An 18392-nucleotide genomic window follows, 5' to 3' on the forward strand; every position below is an offset into this window, starting at 1 on the left:
TGACTATTTTACAGCTATTTAAAGACAAGACTCTCCTTAATCTAACCACACTGTCCGATTTCAAAAAGGCTTTACAACGAAAGCAAAACATTAGATTATGTCAGGAGAGTGCCCAGCCAGAAATAATCAGACACCCATTTTTCAAGCTAGCATATAATGTCACAAAAACCCAAACCACAGCTAAATGCAGCACTAACCTTTTATGATCTTCATCAGATGACACACCTAGGACATTATGTTATACAATACATGCATGTCTGTTCAATCAAGTTCATATTTATATCAAAAAACAGCTTTTTACATTAGCATGTGACGTTCAGAAAAAGCATACTCCCCGCAAACTTCCGGGGAATTTACTAACAGTTTGCTAAATTACTCACGATAAACGTTCACAAAAAGCATAACAATTATTTTAAGAATTATAGATACATTACTCCTCTATGCACTCGATATGTCTGATTTTAAAATAGCTTTTCGGATGAAGCACATTTTGCAATATTCTAAGTACATAGCCCAGCCATCACGGCTAGCTATTTAGACACCCGGCAAGATTAGCCTTCACCAAAATCCTATTTCCTATAAGAAAAATGTTCTTACCTTTCCTGTTCTTCGTCAGAATGCACTCCCAGGACTTTTACTTCAATAACAAATGTAGGTTTGGTCCCAAATAATCCATCGTTATATCCAAATATCCTCTGTTTTGTTCGTGCGTTCTAGACACTATGGTAAATAACGGTCGTGCGCATGGCGCATGGCGTGACAAAAAATGTCTAAATATTCCATTACCGTACTTCGAAGCATGTCAACCGCTGTTTAAAACCAATTTTTATGCCATTTATCTCGTAGAAAAGCGATAATATTCCGACCGGGAATCTGCAATAAGCTAAACAGCCGAATGAAATTTCTCCACGGGGGCGAATCGTGCACGCGCCTCATTCAATGGTCCTCTGATCGGCCACTTGGATAAGGCGATAATCTGTTTCAGCCAGAGGCTGCCTCGTCATCGTTCAGGTTTTTCCCGGGTTCTGAGAGCCTATTGGAGCCCTGGGAATTGTCACGTTACAGCTAAGATCCTTACTCTTCAATAAACAGATGCAAGACGCACGACTCCTTGTCAGACAGGCCACTTCCTGCATGAAACCTTGTCAGGTTTTTGCCTGCCATAGGAGTTCTGTTATACTCACAGACACCATTCAAACAGTTTTAGAAACTTTAGGGTGTTTTCTATCCAAACCTGAACAATAATATGCATATTCTAGCTTCTGAGTTGGTGTAGGAGGCAGTTAAAAATGGGCACATATTTTTTCCAAAATTCTCAATACTGCCCCCTAGCCCAAACAGGTTAAAGGAGGAACCACTGTATACTGAACAAAAATATAATTGCAATATGTAAAGTGTTGGTTTCATGAGCTAAAATAAAAGATCCCAGAAATGTTCCATACTCACAAAAAGCTTATTTCTCGCAAATGTTGTGCACAAATTTGTTTACATCCCTGTTGCCAGAGAATTTAATGTTAATTTCTCTACCATAAGCCGCCTCCAACATCGTTTTAAAGAATTTGGCAGTACGTCCAACCAGCCTCACAACCGCAGACCACGTGTAACCACTCCAGCCCAGGACCTCCACATCTGTCTTTTTCACCTGCGGGATCATCTGAGACCAGCTGATGAAACTGTGGGTTTGTACAAGCGAAGAATTTCTGCACAAACTGTCAGAAACCGTCTCAAGGAAGCTCATCTGCGTGCTCATCATCCTCACCAGGGTCTTGACCTGACTGCAATTCGGGGTTGTAAACGACTTCAGTTGGCAAATGCACACCTTCAATGGCCACTGGCACGCTGGAGAAGTCTGCACTTCACAGATTAATCCCTGCTTCAACTGTACAGGGCAGATGGCAGACAGCATGTATGGCGTTGTGTGGGCGAGCGGTTTGCTGATGTCAATGTTGTGAACAGAGTGCCCCATGGTTGTGGTGGGGTTATGGTATGGGCAGGCATAAGCTACGGTCAACGAACACAATTGCATTTTATCGATGGCAATTTGAATGCACAGAGATACCGTGCATTCAAATACTTTTCTCTCTGCAGGCCTTTGCCCAAGCACCTTCACACTGCCGGTAGCAACGGGCGGTTCAGCACCATCCAGTGTCGTATCTCTCACTCAGCCCTCACCTCCCTACTGAGGGACTGGAGCAGCTTCGTTCTGGTGGAGGGATACTCATACGTCAAGCTCATATACAGGTATGGTGGAATAGAGACTCATGGTAAATAGTTCACAATGTGGAATGAGACGGACCTGAGTTCAAATAGTGTTATTCTTTTCTTTCAAATACTTAAAGGGATACGTCAAGATTTTGGCAATGAAGATCTTTAGCTACTTCCCCAGAGTCGGCTAAACTCATGGATACTATTTTTATGTCTCTGCTTGCAGTTTGAAGGAAGTTGCTAACTAGCGTTAGCACAATTTCTAACTAGCGTTAGCGCAATGACTGGAAATCTACAGCATTGGCACGCGAAACTGCCTCTAACTTCTGTACAACCCTTGAAATATCTGTAGTACCAGTCCAAAGTTTGGACACACCTACTCATTCAAGGGTTTTTCTTTATTTGTACTATTTTCTACATTGTAGAATAATATTGAAGACATCAAAACTATGAAATAACACATATGGAATCGTGTAATAACCAAAAAAGTGTTAAACGAATCAAAATATATTTTATATATGAGATTCTTCAAAGTACCCACCCTTTGCCTTGATGACAGCTTTGCACACTCTTGGCATTCTGTCAACCACCAGCTTCATGAGGTAGTCACCTGGAATGCATTTGTTAAAAGTTAATTTGTGGAATTTCTTTCCTTCTTAAACTTCTTAGGGATCAAATCCCGTTAACGGGATCGGTTTGACAACAGCCAGTGAAAGTGCAGGGCGCCAAATTCAAACAACAGAAATCTCATAATTACAATTCCTCAAACATACAAGTATTATACACCATTTTAAAGATTAACTTCTTGTTAATCCAACGACAGTGTCAGATTTCAAAAAGGCTTTACGGTGAAAGCATACCATGCGATTATGTTAGGTCAGCGCCTAGTCACAAAAAAACAGCAATTTTCCAGCCAAAGAGAGGAGTCACAAAAAGCAGAAATGGAGATAAAATTAATGACTAACCTTTGATGATCTACATCAGATGGCACTCATAGGACTTCATGTTACACAATACATGTATGTTTTGTTCGATAAAGTTCATATTCATATCCAAAAATCTCAGTTTACATTGGTGCGTTATGATCAGAAATGTTTTGCTTCCAAAACATACGGTGATTTTGCAGAGAGCCACATTAATTTACAGAAATACTCATCATAAACATTGATGAAAGATACAAGTGTTATGCATAGAATTAAAGATACACTTCTCCTTAATGCAACCGCTGTGTCAGATTTCAAAATAGCTTTACGGTGAAAGCACACCATGCAATAATCTGAGTACAGCGAGCAGCAACCAAAACAAGCCATACAGATACCCGCCATGTTGCGGAGTCAGTAAAAGTCAGAAATAGCGTTATAAATATTCACTTACCTTTGATGATCTTCATCGGAATGCACTCCCAGGAATCCCAGTTCCACAATAAATGTTTGTTTTGTTCCATAAAGTTAATCTTTATGTCAAAATACCTCCTTTTTGTTCGCGCGTTTAGTTCACTATTCCAAATGCACAAGGCGGGGGCACGAAGTCCAGACGAAAAGTCAAAAAAGTTCCATTACAGTTTGTAGAAACATGTCAAACGCTGTATAGAATCAATCTTTAGGATGTTTTTATCATAAATCTTCAATAATATTCCAACCGGACAATTCCTTTGTCTTTAGAAACGAAAGGGAACGGAGCTCGTGCTCACGGCCACACGCGTGACTAAACTAAAGGCTTTCAGCCAGACCACTGGTTCAAACAGCTCTCATTCTCTCCCTTTTTACAATAGAAGCCTGAAACTACGTTCTGAAGACTGTTGACATCTAGTGGAAGCCTTAGGAAGTGCAATCTGACCAAATTTACACTGTATATTGGATAGGCAATCACTTGAAAAACTACGAACCTCAGATTTCCCACTTCCTGGTTGGATTCTTCTTAGGTTTTCGCCTGCCATATGAGTTCTGTTACTCTCACAAAACTTCAGAGGGTTTTCTATCCAAATCTATCCAAATCAGTTTACTCTGGGCACGCTTTTCATCCGAACGTGGAAATACTGCCCCCCAGCCCAGAGAGGTTAATGTGTTTGAGCCAATCAGTTGTGTTGTGACAAGGTAGGGGTGGTATACAGAAGATAGCCCTATTTGGTAAAAGACCAAGTCCATATTATGGCAAGAACAGCTCAAATAAGCAAAGAGAAACAACAGTCCATCGTTTAAGACATGAAGGTCAGTCAGTGTGGAACATTTCAAGACCTTTGAAAGATTCTTCAAGTGCAGTCGCAAAAACCATCGAGCGCTATGATGAAACTGGCTCTCATCAGGCCTTCATTGCAAAGAAACCACTACTTGCTTGAAAAGACTTGCTTGGGCCAAGAAACACGAGCAATGGACATTAGACCGTTGGAAATCTGTCCTTTGGTCTGATGAGTCCAAATTTGAGATTTTTGGTTCCAACCGCTATGTGTTTGTGAGACACAGAGTAGGTGAATGGATGATCTCCGCATGTGTGGCTCCCACCGTGAAGCATGGAGGTGTGATGGTGTGGGGGTGCTTTGCTGGTGACCCTGTCTGTGATTTATTTAGAATTCAAGGCACACTTAACCAGCATGGCTACCACAGCATTCTGCAGCGATATGCCATCCCATCTGGTTTGCGCTTAGAGGGACTATCATTTGTTTTTCAACAGGACAATGACCCAAAACACACTTCCAGGCTGTGTAAGGGATATTTGACCAAGAAGAAGAGTGATGGAGTGCTGCATCAGATGACCTGGCCTCCACAATCACCTGACCTCAACCGAATTGAGATGGTTTGGGATGAGTTGGACTGCAGAGTGAAGGAAAAGCAGCCCACAAGTGCTCAGCATATGTGGGAACTCCTTCAAGAGTGTTGGAAAAGCATTCCTCATGAAGCTGTTTGAGGGAATGCCGAGAGTGTGAAAAGCTGTCATCAAGGCAAAGGGTGGCTACTTTGAAGAATCTAAATACTATTTACCCACCTTGGCGTTTTTCCTATTTTGTTGCATTACAACCTGTAGTTTTAAATATATATTTTTTTGGATTTCATGTAATTTACATACACTAAATAGTCCAAATTGGTGAAGTGAAATTAAAAAAATGAATGGTTTGCACACTCAAGGTTTCTGTTTTTTTGTCTTATTTCTTGTTTCACAATAAAAAAATATTTTGCATCTTCAAAGTGGTAGGCATGTTGTGTAAATCAAATTATACAAACCCCCAACAAATCCGTTTTAGTTCCAGGTTGTAAGGCAACAAAATGTCAAGGGGGTGAATACTTTCGCAACCCGACTATAGATAAAGGGCTTCATTGCCAACATCTCAAAGTATTCCTTTAAGTATTTAAAAGAAAATATATATACAATTTGAACCTAGGTCTGTCTCACTCCTTCATTGCTAAAATCTCAATTCATCCCTTTTAAACTATGACTGAATGAACCAATGGAAAAGTCTCATAAAGGCTAACCCACTTGAAGCATATTCAATCACATGCACAAAGTATTTGAAAGAAAACATTCTATTTGCACACTTGTCAGGATTGAGTTACAGTACATGACTTGAGGAAGATTTTAATGAATGTCCTGTCCCCAGTGCCTCTGACCAGCCCCCCAACTCCTTCTATCTGGTGCGTCTGATCTCCAAGCTCCCCTGTATGGTTCTGAGGCTGGGCTTTCCTATCAGCACCCTGGCCCACACCAGGAACAAGGTACTGGACATGTTCTATACACCAAAAATACTTTAAAATTTTTTGAATAGAGGATATATTTTTAATCTCGAGCTGTTCTTATTTCTCCTCACTGTATATGGTACTAACAAGCAGAGGGAAGTGTTCAGTACAAACTTGTGTGACTAGTAAAATATGTCACTCACTAGGTGAAAACATGACACATTTTCCTCAGAATGCTGCAGACATCTGTTGGTATGACCTTTTGTTGCCATTTGTGTTGTCATGACGTTGGCCTCTTTGAGTACAGGGAGGACAGTTGACCCCCTCCCCCTTGCACCATCCCCCCAACCTACCTCCCCCCACCCAGGCCCTGTGTGAAGGGGTTGTAAAATTCCAGAGGAGAATCTTACAACCACATGGCCCAGTTGAGACACAGAGGGGTCCCATAGAAAGACACAGGAAATTCTTCCAACTCACAGAATTGGGGAACCGAATGACATTTATGTTCTGGAGAAGGTATGAAAGATTGGTGAAGAATCCAGCTACGAACTGGTCCGCTTGGTACAATTCTGTGATACTCAGAAGAGACAATATAGCCATATTACCATAAAACTGTTTATATAATAGCCTCAACATCAGGACGTGCATCCAAATGGTTGTATAGAATGTATTAATAAGGATAAAGCTATTTGTGATACATTGAGATGCTGTGTACTGATGTTAATGTGATAGAATGTATTTATGTTCAAAGATTAAATCAGTCATCGGCACGCCCCCCAGGGACACAGACAGGACCAGGCGTCATTTGACAAGCCTGTTCTATGTTCACTATAAAACCCCACCCTGATTTACTTTCTTCAAACCAGGCCTCCACTCCATTGCGAGTTGGCCAATAGGTTTGACCATCCAATTCCTATACTGAAGGTGAACTATACCAGGTGGTTAACTTTTAGACTATTGATACCGACAGAATAAGAACAAGTCTTTGATATTAATTAATAGTCTGCAGCTAGAAATTATATCATTGAACGTGAAGACCAATGAAACATCCATTCTATAATGACATGAGAGAGAGAGAGAGAGAGAGAGAGAGAGAGAGAGAGAGAGAGAGAGAGAGAGAGAGAGAGAGAGAGAGAGAGAGAGAGAGAGAGAGAGAGAGAGAGAGAGAGAGAGAGAGAGAGAGAGAGAGAGAGAGAGAGAGAGAGAGAGAGAGAGAGAGAGAGAGAGAGAGAGAGAGAGAGAGAGAGAGAGAGACTTCAACAAGGATCCCGACGACACACTGAGCGTATATATATATATTGATTGCAGTTGTTCCCGAATGAGTGAGCGTTCATGTACAAATCTGAATATTTTCCTTGGTGCCCCGATCTCCTAGTTAATTACAATTAAACGATGAATCAGTTTAATCGCGTGATAATAATTACAGGGAGTTAATTGATAAACATGTCTTCAGTTTAATGGTACCCCAAAGACACGACAGTGTCAATGTTGTCTGTAAATCTTGATTGTTAACTCATGGCTGAAGATGCAAGACAAATTCCTGAAATGCCAATTAAGGGAAGTGAACTAAACAGCTGTCTGTGAGGGAACTAACCTATCCTATTCTTCAGCTCATCCTTTTCTCTGCCCTTCATCTTCTAGATAGTGGATGAGTTGCGGGAGCAGATCCTGAGGCTTCGCTTCCCTCAGCGCATCCAGAACAAGGAGGCTACGCCCAAGACCAAGAGGAAGATTCTGGGGCACGCCTCCCGCGCCAAGTCCCCTCCTCTCCCTAATTCCAAACCTGCGTTGTCTGACCGGCCATGTATGGTTGTCCTCAACAAACCTCTGGAGAAACTGCTCATCAGGTCAATGGAATGTATTCAGATTTGTGCCTTGAGCATGGAAGTTACCCAGCAGGCACAACTGATTTGAAATAATGCTGGTTAACTTGCAATACCAAAACAGTCGGATGGTAGCATTTCAATTTACACTAATGTTTTCAAAGAAACAAACAAGTTTATTGATGTACTTATTGCTGTGTAATTACCATTTTATAATGTAATTAGGAAATATCTGGTTTCTGTACTGTAAAATTAAGTGATTCCAATTTATATTTTTTCAGTCACGTGGCTTTTTACTGTAGATTACAATTATTGAGGTCACGAGACATAAAGCATCAGATTTTTGTTTGGATTATGAGTGCTCTGAATCTAACAGTGTCCAATCTCCCCCTGAAGCTACGATAAGCTTCCGTCAGACTTCCGGACGCCCTTCATTCTGAACATGGAGAACTTCACCCAGCTCCCCAGCATGACCGCGCCCCTCAGTATGGCAGCCAATCGCGCAGCCTCGTCCAGCCTAGCGTCTCTTTCACGCTACTTTCTCCACCAGCGCTGGGTCTGGACGGTGCAGGGCGGCCTTGGATCTACCGTTCCCCTACAGGCTGTGGCTCATATACTGTCCATGCTGTCTGAGTGAGTCCCCCTGGCATATTTAATGTTACCTGTAAAGTTTTTGATGTGCGTTACACCGGTTTACCTGAATATCTATATGCTGGCATGCTTTATGACACAGAAATACTTTCCTGATGGATACAAGTCATCATTGTCATATCAGGGAGCTGTTAGGAAGTTCTTAGGGTTACTAACATCTTGTGACTTGTTTCCTGAAAGTGTGTTTTGATTTTCCTCCAGGATTCGCCTCTCTGAGGGCTTTCATTTTGCTGCCAGTGGAGATGGCATAGTCAACATGGTGACTGAACTGCCAATGAAGGTGAGAGTAGAATGCTGACTGGCTGGGGCACTTAGAGACAAAGTATTTACTAAACCCATATGAACTCATAAAAAAAATTGTCCTTCGAGCGGTCCTTCAAGCCGATATGAACAATTTCTACACACATTTTACAGAATGAGGTAACATTGTTCAGTCTAAACCAAACAAAACTCATCTATCATTATCTACATTAACACTGCAAAAAATTAGGCCACACACATACACATATTCTTATCTGGACATATTGAGGCCAGACAGTTTACTGTACAGTGTTTGCATTGAATTCCTATACAAATCTCATGGTAAGAATGACTTGTGATGCTGTCCCTGTAGGGGATGCCAGAGGCGGTGGATGGAGAGAGTCACACCTGTATTGTCCAGTATATCCTGTTTCCACCTCACTCCACCTCTACCAAGGACAGGTGAGACTGAATTCTATTAAGTATTTAGCCACTGGTTCTATTGCTTTATTCCACACGTTCCACAATTTCAACACATTATCTTCATATATTATCCAACACTTTTATTTCTAAGAACAGTTACTTTTATTTCTAAGAACAGTTACTTTTATTTCTAAGAACAGTTACTTTTATTTCTAAGAACAGTTACTTTTATTTCTAAGAACAGATACTTTTATTTCTAAGAACAGATACTTTTATTTCTAAGAACAGATACTTTTATTTCTAAGAACAGATACTTTTATTTCTGAGAACTGTTACTTTTATTTCTAAGAACAGATACTTTTATTTCTGAGAACTGTTACTTTTATTTATAAGAACACTTTTATAAGAACACTTTTATTTATGAGAACTGTTACTTTTATAAGGACTGTTAGTTTTATTTATAAGAACAGTTACATTTATAAGAACTTTTTTAAAACCTTTTGAATGCTTTGGTGCACGTTGCCATTGGGTATATTTTGCTGGTTATTTAGTCAGTTAATTGTGCTATTGCTGAATAAGCTTCCGTATGTCCTCCTGTCCTGATCCCTTATCTTCCATCATGGGTCTCCAGTTTCTCCACAGACGATGACAACGATACAGAGGTGGAGGCTATCGATGTGGACACAGAGCTCAACCTGGTGACCGAGTGTTGGGTTGAGCCTCAGAGTAGGACAGTATGGAGCCCCAGAGACCAACACAGACACTTCCAGGAGCTCACCTACCAGGAGATACCCCAGGCGGTCAGTACCAATCAATCAATCAATCAATGAAATTGTTATTTTTATATTCGCAGTTGTCAGCTGTTGTCAAAGGTAGCTAGCTATTCAGTAGTAAAATCGCTGGGAGTTCCAATTCATGCGTTTCTGTAGTATTACAATACTTATGAAGAGATGAGGTAAAGTTTAAATGTGTGTACAGATACGGCCAGAGGAGGAACGACTCTACGTCTGGTTCCTCTCTCATCATTTGATTGTAAAAGTGAATTAACTTTGTCCACAGATTTTCCCCCGGGATCTGGCCACTGTGTCCACCATGATGACGTTTGAGTACCTGAGCCAGCTGTGCCAGAACAAGGAGCAGGTGTACCCTCCCATCGTGGTCGGGGCAGGGGACCCCCCACCCTCTGAGGACTGCATCCACACCGTTCCCATCCAGTTTGACCTCATTGAGCTGCTGCCCAAGTGCCAACAGATAGAGATCTTCTTCCTCACTCTCAGCAGAGGTGAATGTTATAATGTCCTCAAGATCACATTTTTTTTCAACATGAATTGATAAATTGTGGCAAATTCTGGTAATAGCCCAAATCTGGGTCCCTCCTACTCTTCGTCCAACACCTTAGCCATTTATACCCCAAGAGGTCCAAACGTCTTGACAAGGTCACTAAGTGTTGTCGCTACAATATTATGAAAATGGTGGTTGAAGTAATGAAAATGTATTGCAGTGGAGACGGAGGTGTCCCAGGGCGCCCCCTACCTGCCCAACGAACTCCTGCTTAGTCTGTTCCACAGCAGCTTGCAAAACGAGCTCAGTGACCGGGAGATCACATTGGCTGACCATGAGAACGTCACCTTCATGCATCACATCCTAGACAGGGAACGAGACGGACATATTGCACCCTTCTCTCTTCCTGTCATCAGAGGTAGGCATTCTAAATGTGTGCTTCTGCTGTACATTTGCTTGCTCTTTGGAGTCTAGACTGAGTTAATGTAAAGCACTTTATAAACACATGTTGACTGACTGAAAACCACAAAATCCTGCTAATGATTGTTTTAATTATGTAACATTTTATACTCCTGCACAAAATGACTTTTGTTTGTTACCTTCTCTTGACAGAGGAGTGCCTGAAACGTCCAGAGAGACAGGACATGGTGATGTCATTCCAAACTATAGAGCACAGTAAAGAAGTGACTGGATCCACCAGTACCCTGCAGGTAATCAATCAATCAAATTGTATTTAGAAAGCCCTTCTTACATCAGCTGATGTCACAAAGTGCTGTACAGAAACCCAGCCTAAAACCCCAAACAGCAAGCAATGCAGGTGTAGAAGCATGGTGCATCCTGGTAACGCACGTGTCCAGATGGAATTTGTGTTTGTGGCCCTGGCAACTGGACCTTTTTTGGAACACAATTATTTTGGTCTTACTGAGATTTACTGTCAGGGCCCAGGCCTGACAGAATCTGTGCAGAAGATCTAGGTGCTGCTGTAGGCCCTCCTTGGTAGGTGATAGAAGCACCAGATCATCAGCAAACAGTAGACATTTTTGACTTTAGATTCTAGCAGGGTGAGACTGGGTGCTGCAAACTGTTCTAGTGCCCTCGTGAATTCATTGATATATATGTTAAAGAGGGTGGGGCTTAAGCTGCATCCCTGCCTCACCCCACGGCCCTGAGGAAAGAAATGTGTTTTTTTGCCTATTTTAACCGCACACTTGTTGCTTGTGTACATGTATTTTATAATGTCGTATGTTTTTTCCCCCAACACCACTTTCCATCAATTTGTGTAGCAGACCCTCATGCCAACTTGAGTCAAAGGCTTTTTTGAAATCAATAAAGCATGAGAATACTTTTGTTTTGGTTTGTTTGTTTTTCAATTCGGGTGTGCAGGGTGAAGGCACGTATTCCACGGTAGTACTTGGGGTCAAATTTGTCTCCACTTTTGTGGATTGGGGTGATCAAATGTATTTATATAGCCCTTCGTACATCAGCTGATATCTCAAAGTGCTGTACAGAAACCCAGCCTAAAACCCCAAACAGCAAGCAATGCATGTGAAAGAAGCACGGTGGCTAGGAAAAACTTCCTAGGAAAAACTCCCTAGAAAGGCAAAAACCTAGGAAGAAACCTAGAGAGGAACCAGGCTATGAGGGGTGGCCAGTCCTCTTCTGGCTGTGCCGGGTGGATATTATAACAGAACATGGTCAAGATGTTAAAATGTTCATAAATGACCAGCATGGTCAAATAATAATAATCATAGTAGTTGTCGAGGGTGCAACAAGCACGTCCGGTGAACAGGTCAGGGTTCCATAGCCGCAGGCAGAACAGTTGAAACTGGAGCAGCAGCACGGCCAGGTGGACTGGGGACAGCAAGGAGTCATCATGCCAGGTAGTCCTGAGGCATGGTCCTAGGGCTCAGGTCCTCCGAGAGAAAGACAGAAAGAGAGAATTAGAGAGAGCATATTTAAATTCACACAGGACACCGGATAAGACAAGAGAAATACTCCAGATGTAACAGACTGACCCTAGCCCCCCGACACATAAACTACTGCAGCATAAATACTGGAGGCTGAGACGGGAGGGATCAGAAGACACTGTGGCCCCATCCGATGATACCCCCGGACAGGGCCAAACAGGCAGGATATAACCCCACCCACTTTGCCAAAGCACAGCCCCCACACCACTAGAGGGATGTCTACAACCACCAACTTACCGTCCTAAGACAAGGCCGAGTATAGCCCACAAAGATCTCCGCCATGGCACAACCCAAGGGGGGGCGCCAACCCAGACAGGAAGACCACGTCAGTGACTCAACCCACTCAAGTGACGCACCCCTCCCATGGACGGCATGGAAGAACACCAGTAAGCCAGTGACTCAGCCCCTGTAATAGGGTTAGAGGCAGAGAATCCCAGTGGAAAGAGGGGAACCGGCAAGGCAGAGACAGCAAGGGCGGTTCGTTGCTCCAGCCTTTCCGTTCACCTTCACACTCCTGGGCCAGACTATACTTAATCATAGGACCTACTGAAGAGATAAGTCTTCAGTAAAGACTTAAAGGTTGAGACTGAGTCTGCGTCTCTCACATGGGTAGGCAGACCATTCCATAAAAATGGAGCTCTATAGGAGAAAGCCCTACCTCCAGGCGTTTGCTTAGAAATTCTAGGGACAATTAGGAGGCCTGCGTCTTGTGACCGTAGCGTACGTGTAGGTATGTACGGCAGGACCAAATCGGAAAGATAGGTAGGAGCAAGCCCATGTAATGCTTTGTAGGTTAGCAGTAAAAAAAAGTCCAGCCTAGAAGTAACAAAAGCATGGATTCATTTTTCTGGGTCATTTTTGGACAGAAAGTTTCTGATTTTTGCAATGTTACGTAGATGGAAAAAAGCTGTCCTTGAAACAGTCTTGATATGTTCTTCAAAAGAGAGATCAGGGTCCAGAGTAACGCTGAGGTCCTTCACAGTTTTTTATTTGAGACGACTGTACAACCATCCAGATTAATTGTCAGATTCAACAGAAGATCTCTTTGTTTCTTGGGACCTAGAACAAGCATCTCTGTTTTGTCCGAGTTTAAAAGTAGAAAGTTTGCAGCCATCCACTTCTTTATGTCTGAAACACAGGCTTCTAGCGAGGGCAATTTTGGGGCTTCACCATGTTTCATTGAAATGTACAGCTGTGTGTCGTCCGCATAGCAGTGAAATTTAACATTATGTTTTCGACTGACATCCCCAAGAGGTAAAATATATAGTGAAAACAATAGTGGTCCTAAAACGGAACCTTGAGGAACACCGAAATTTACAATTGATTTGTCAGAGGACAAACCATTCACAAACTGATATCTTTCCGACAGATAAGATCTAAACCAGGCCAGAACTTGTCCATGTAGACCAATTTGGGTTTCCAATCTCTCCAAAAGAATGTGGTGATCGATGGTATCAAAAGCGGCACTAAGATCTAGGAGCACGAGGACAGATGCAGAGCCTCGGTCTGACGTCATTAAAAGGTAATTTACCACCTTCACAAGTGCAGTCTCAGTCCTTGGTCCTTGGTTCCAGATATTGGGGACAATGCCAGAGCTAAGGATGATGTTAATGAGTTTTAGTATAGCCAATTGGAATTTGTTGTCTGCATATTTTATCATTTCATTGAGGATACCATCAACACCACAGGCCTTTTTGGGTTGGAGGATTTTTATTTTTTCTTGTAGTTCATTCAATGTAATTGGAGAATCCAGTGGGTTCTGGTAGTTTTTAGTAGTTGATTCAAATATTTGTATTTGATCATGTATATGTTTTTAATGTTTGTTCTTTGTTATAGGGCCAAAAAGATTGGAGAAGTGGTTTACCCATACATCTCCAATTTGGATAGATAACTGTGTTGTTTGTTTAGTGTTTTCCAATTTTCCAAGAAGTGGTTAGTCTATGGATTCTTCAGTTACATTGAGCTGATTTCTGATGTGCTCTTCCTTCTTTTTCCGTAGTGTATTTCTGTATTGTTTTAGTGATTCACCATAGCGAAGGCGTAGACTCAGGTTTTCTGGGTCTCCAAGTTTTTGGTTGGATAGGTTTCTCAATTTCTTTCTTAGGTATTTGCATTCTTCATCAATCCATTTGTCATTGTTGTTAATTTTCTTCGGTTTTGTGTTTGACAGTTTTAGATTTGATAGGGAAGCTGAGAGGTCAAATACACAGTTTAGGTTTTCTACTGGCAGGTTTACACCTTCACTATTACAGTGGAATGTTTTGTTCAGGAAGTTGTCTAAAAGGGATTGAATTTGTTGCTTAATTGTTTTTTGGTAGGCTTCCACACTACATTCCTTCAGGGGTACGCGCAATGCCGTTGGGGGTACGCCAAATAAAAATGTGGTTCATATATATACTTTTTTTCTCTTCACATTTTCAGACAGTCATTTATATTTTCCAACGGGGCTATACATTTGGGTGAGTTTTTTTTCTCACCTGAGTAGCCTTGTTTCACTGCCAAAAATAAAATGTAACCTTCTAGTGTTCAGCAAAATAACAACACAATGTCAAATACAGGTAGCCTAGTCAAATAATTAACATCCAATTACATTAACCATTTCTTTCTCGCGGGAATTCCACTAATGGTCTGTATGTAGCCAAACATAGCTACTGCTCATGTTGGTATCTGTACTGATTGCGCAAAAGCCATGACAGGGGGACATAGTGGAGTGGTAACGCACGTGCAAGCAGTTTCTCCCGACACCACTTGGGTACACTGCAGCATCCACGAGAGGCTCTTGCTGCCAAGGGAATGCCTGACAGCTTGAAAGACGTTTTGGACACTACAGTGAAAATGGTTGACTTTGTTAAAAACTGTCAACGTCCCACTCTAGTCAACAGCCAGTGGAATCACGTCGCGCGAAATACAAAACCTCATAAATGCTATAACTTCAATTTCTCAAACATATTACTATTTTACACCATTTTATAGATACACCTCTCCTGAATCGAACCACGTTGTCCGATTTCAAAAAGGCTTTACAGCAAAAGAAAAACATTAGATTATGTTAGGAGAGTACCCTGCCAAAAAAAATCACACTGCCATTTTCAAAGCAACTAGATGCATCACAAATACCCAAAACACAGCTAAATGCAGCACTAACCTTTGACAATCTTCATCAGATGACACTCATAGGAAATCATGTTACACAATACATGCATTTTCTGTTCGATAAAGTTCATATTTATATATAAAAACAGCATTTTACATCGGCGCGTAACGTTCAGAAAATATTTTCCCTCAAATGCTTCCGGTGAACCAGCGCTACAATTTACAAAATTACTATTCGAAAACATTATTAAAATTTAATATTGTCATTCAAAGAATTATAGATTAACATCTCGTGAATGCAACCGCATTGCCAGATTTAAAAATAACTTTACTGGGAAATCACACTTTGCAATAAACGACGTGGTATGCTCAGAAAAATAGGCTAGGCGATACATGTTAGCGCCATCTTGGAACCATCTAAAATCAAAAATACTATCGTAAATATTCCCTTACCTTTGATTATCTTCATCAGAAGGCACTTCCAGGAATCCCAGGTCCACAACAAATGTAGTTTTGTTCGAAAAAGTTAATTTATGTCCCAATAGTCCCTTCTTGTTAGCGCGTTCCGAAGGCTACTCATAATGTACTGAAGCGCGCGGAACTTGTCGTCACGAATGTGCAAAAAAAATATATTTACATTCGTTCAAACATGTCAAACGTATAACATAAATCTTTAGGGCCTTTTTCAACCAGAGCTTCAATAATATTCAAGGCGGACGATTGCATTGTCTTACTAAACGTTTAGGAACAAAAGGTTTCCAATGGGCGCCCGCGTCATAGTAGTAATAGCCCTCCCCCTGTGACCAACTTCCCAAGCCTCTCTTTGGGTCAGTTTCTACCATAGAAGACTCAAACCACTTTGTAAAGACTGTCGACATCTAGTGGAAGCCTTAGGAAGTGCTAAATGATTAATAAGTCCCTGTGTGTTTCAATGGCAAAGGTTTGAAGTGATTCCACACATCAGATTTCCATTTCCTGTTAGGATTTGTCTCAGGGTTTTGACTGCCATATGAGTTCTGTTATAGTCACAGACACCATTCAAACAGTTTTAGAAACTTTAGAGTGTTTTCAATCCAAATCCACTAATTATATGCATATTCTAGTTACTGGGCAGGAGTAGTAACCAGATTAAATCGGGTACGTTTTTTATCCGGCCGTGCAAATACTGCTCCCTATCCCCAACAAGTTAAAGCAAGGCCCCTGAACTCTCATGTATTTTCTGCACTATGCAATGATATGGGCAGCGACCATGTAACGCTTTTACAACATACAGAAGTGCACTGTTTATCAAGGGGCAAAGTATTGACACATCTTTTTGAATTGAGAGACGAGCTTAAAGTTTTCTTTACTGACCATAATTTTCACTTGTCTGACCGCTTCCAGGATGACGAGTTTCTCACACGATTGGCCTATCTGGGTGATGTTTTTTCTCACCTGAATGATCTGAATCTAGGATTACAGGGACTCTCCGCAACTATATTTAATGTGCAGGACAAAATTGAGGCTATGATTAAGAAGTTGGAGCTCTACTCTATCTGCATTAACAAGGACAACACACAGGTCTTTCCATCATTGTATGATTTTTTGGTGTGCAAATGAACTCAAGCTTATGGACAATGTCGAATGTGACATAGCGAAGCACCTGAGTGAGTTGGATGCGTAATTACGCAGGTACTTTCCCGAAACAGACAACACAAACAACTGGATTCATTATCCCTTTCATGCCCTGCCTCTAGTCCACTTACCGATATCTGAACAAGAGAGCCTCATCGAAATTGCAACAAGTGGTTCTGTGAAAATTGAATTTAGTCAGAAACCTAGAGAGGAACCAGGCTATGAGGTGTGGCCAGTCCTCTTCTGGCTGTGCCAGGTGGAGATTAAAACAGAACATGGCCAAGATGTTCAAATGTTCATAGATGACCAGCAGGGTCAAATAATAATAATCACAGTGGTTGTAGAGGATGCAACAGGTCAGGTTATTAACCTGTACCCTTCAGGTAGTAATCTGTACCCTATGGGTTGTAACCTGTACCCTTCAGGTAGTAACCTGTACCCTTCAGGTTGTAACCTCTACCCTTCAGGTTGTAACCTGTACCCTTCAGGTAGTAACCTGCACCCTATAGGTAGCAACCTGTACCCTGCAGGTAAACCTTTTAACCAGTCTGCATTCTCTCTTTGAGGAGAGAAATCCAGAAGGTTCCTCCTTGGCGTTGATATCAGTTTTATGAAATGCAAAAACAATGTAAAACCACCAATGGGCCTCAGGTTCTGCTTTTGGTATCCATGCATGTTTTACACTACCCTCTTCTTCCTCTCATTATTGAAGCTTTGTCCTTGGGAAATACTCCTTTTGTCTATTCTATTTTGTAACACTTGTCATCTCTGTGCGTTTGTCTCCTCTTTCTCTCAGAGTTTCAGCAATGCAGACCTGGTGGACGAGGAGTCAGTCCCAGTGGAGAGGGATGGGTCTACCCCTCAGTGGAAGTGTTACGCCAAGTACATCAGCCCCCAACAGATCCTCCTCACCTTCCTCCCTGACACCTTCACAGGTAGGCCTGGTGTGCTATACCCCCTTCTCCTTTCTGGGAACTGGTTTAGTCACAGGTAGATAAAATCCACTTTTGTTCTCTGTGCTCTGCTGTATTTGTCTGATGTGCAAATAGGACAGAATTACAGCTCTTTCTACTCATTACACAAGTGGGGGCTCTGCTCTCGTCATAGGAATCCTATGTATTTAGGCTAGTTACCAGCCTAGTATCATGTGCTAGTTTTAACCTGTCTGGGCCAGTGGGACGCTTGCGTCCCACCCTAATCAACAGCCAGTGGAATCGCATCGCGCTAAATGCAAAACCTCATAAATGCTATAACTTCAATTTCTCAAACATATGACTATTTTACACCGTTTTATAGATACACCTCTCCTGAATCGAACCACATTGTCCGATTTCAAAAAAGGCTTTACAGGAAAAGCAAAACATTAGATTATATCAGCAGAGTACCCAGCCAGAAATAATCACACAGCCATTTTCAAAGCAACTAGCATG

General features: G+C 41.7%; 1 protein-coding gene across 8 annotated transcripts in view; it reads left to right on the forward strand.

The window, feature by feature from the left end:
* LOC106560333 (KICSTOR complex protein SZT2) overlaps nt 1–18392 on the forward strand; it is a 186744-nt gene that overhangs the window by 34304 nt on the left and 134048 nt on the right. For all 8 annotated transcript variants that reach the window (XM_014123152.2, XM_014123144.2, XM_014123146.2 and 5 more), the window contains exons 13-23: nt 2089–2241; nt 5795–5909; nt 7512–7717; nt 8090–8326; nt 8546–8624; nt 8958–9046; nt 9639–9807; nt 10067–10289; nt 10509–10706; nt 10901–10998; nt 17759–17897. In XM_014123152.2, coding sequence (XP_013978627.2) covers nt 2089–2241; nt 5795–5909; nt 7512–7717; nt 8090–8326; nt 8546–8624; nt 8958–9046; nt 9639–9807; nt 10067–10289; nt 10509–10706; nt 10901–10998; nt 17759–17897 — 1706 coding nt within the window. The remainder of the gene's footprint in view (nt 1–2088; nt 2242–5794; nt 5910–7511; nt 7718–8089; nt 8327–8545; nt 8625–8957; nt 9047–9638; nt 9808–10066; nt 10290–10508; nt 10707–10900; nt 10999–17758; nt 17898–18392) is intronic.

This window comes from Salmo salar, chromosome ssa10 (assembly GCF_905237065.1).
Source record: "Salmo salar chromosome ssa10, Ssal_v3.1, whole genome shotgun sequence".
Taxonomy (NCBI): Eukaryota; Metazoa; Chordata; class Actinopteri; order Salmoniformes; family Salmonidae; genus Salmo; species Salmo salar.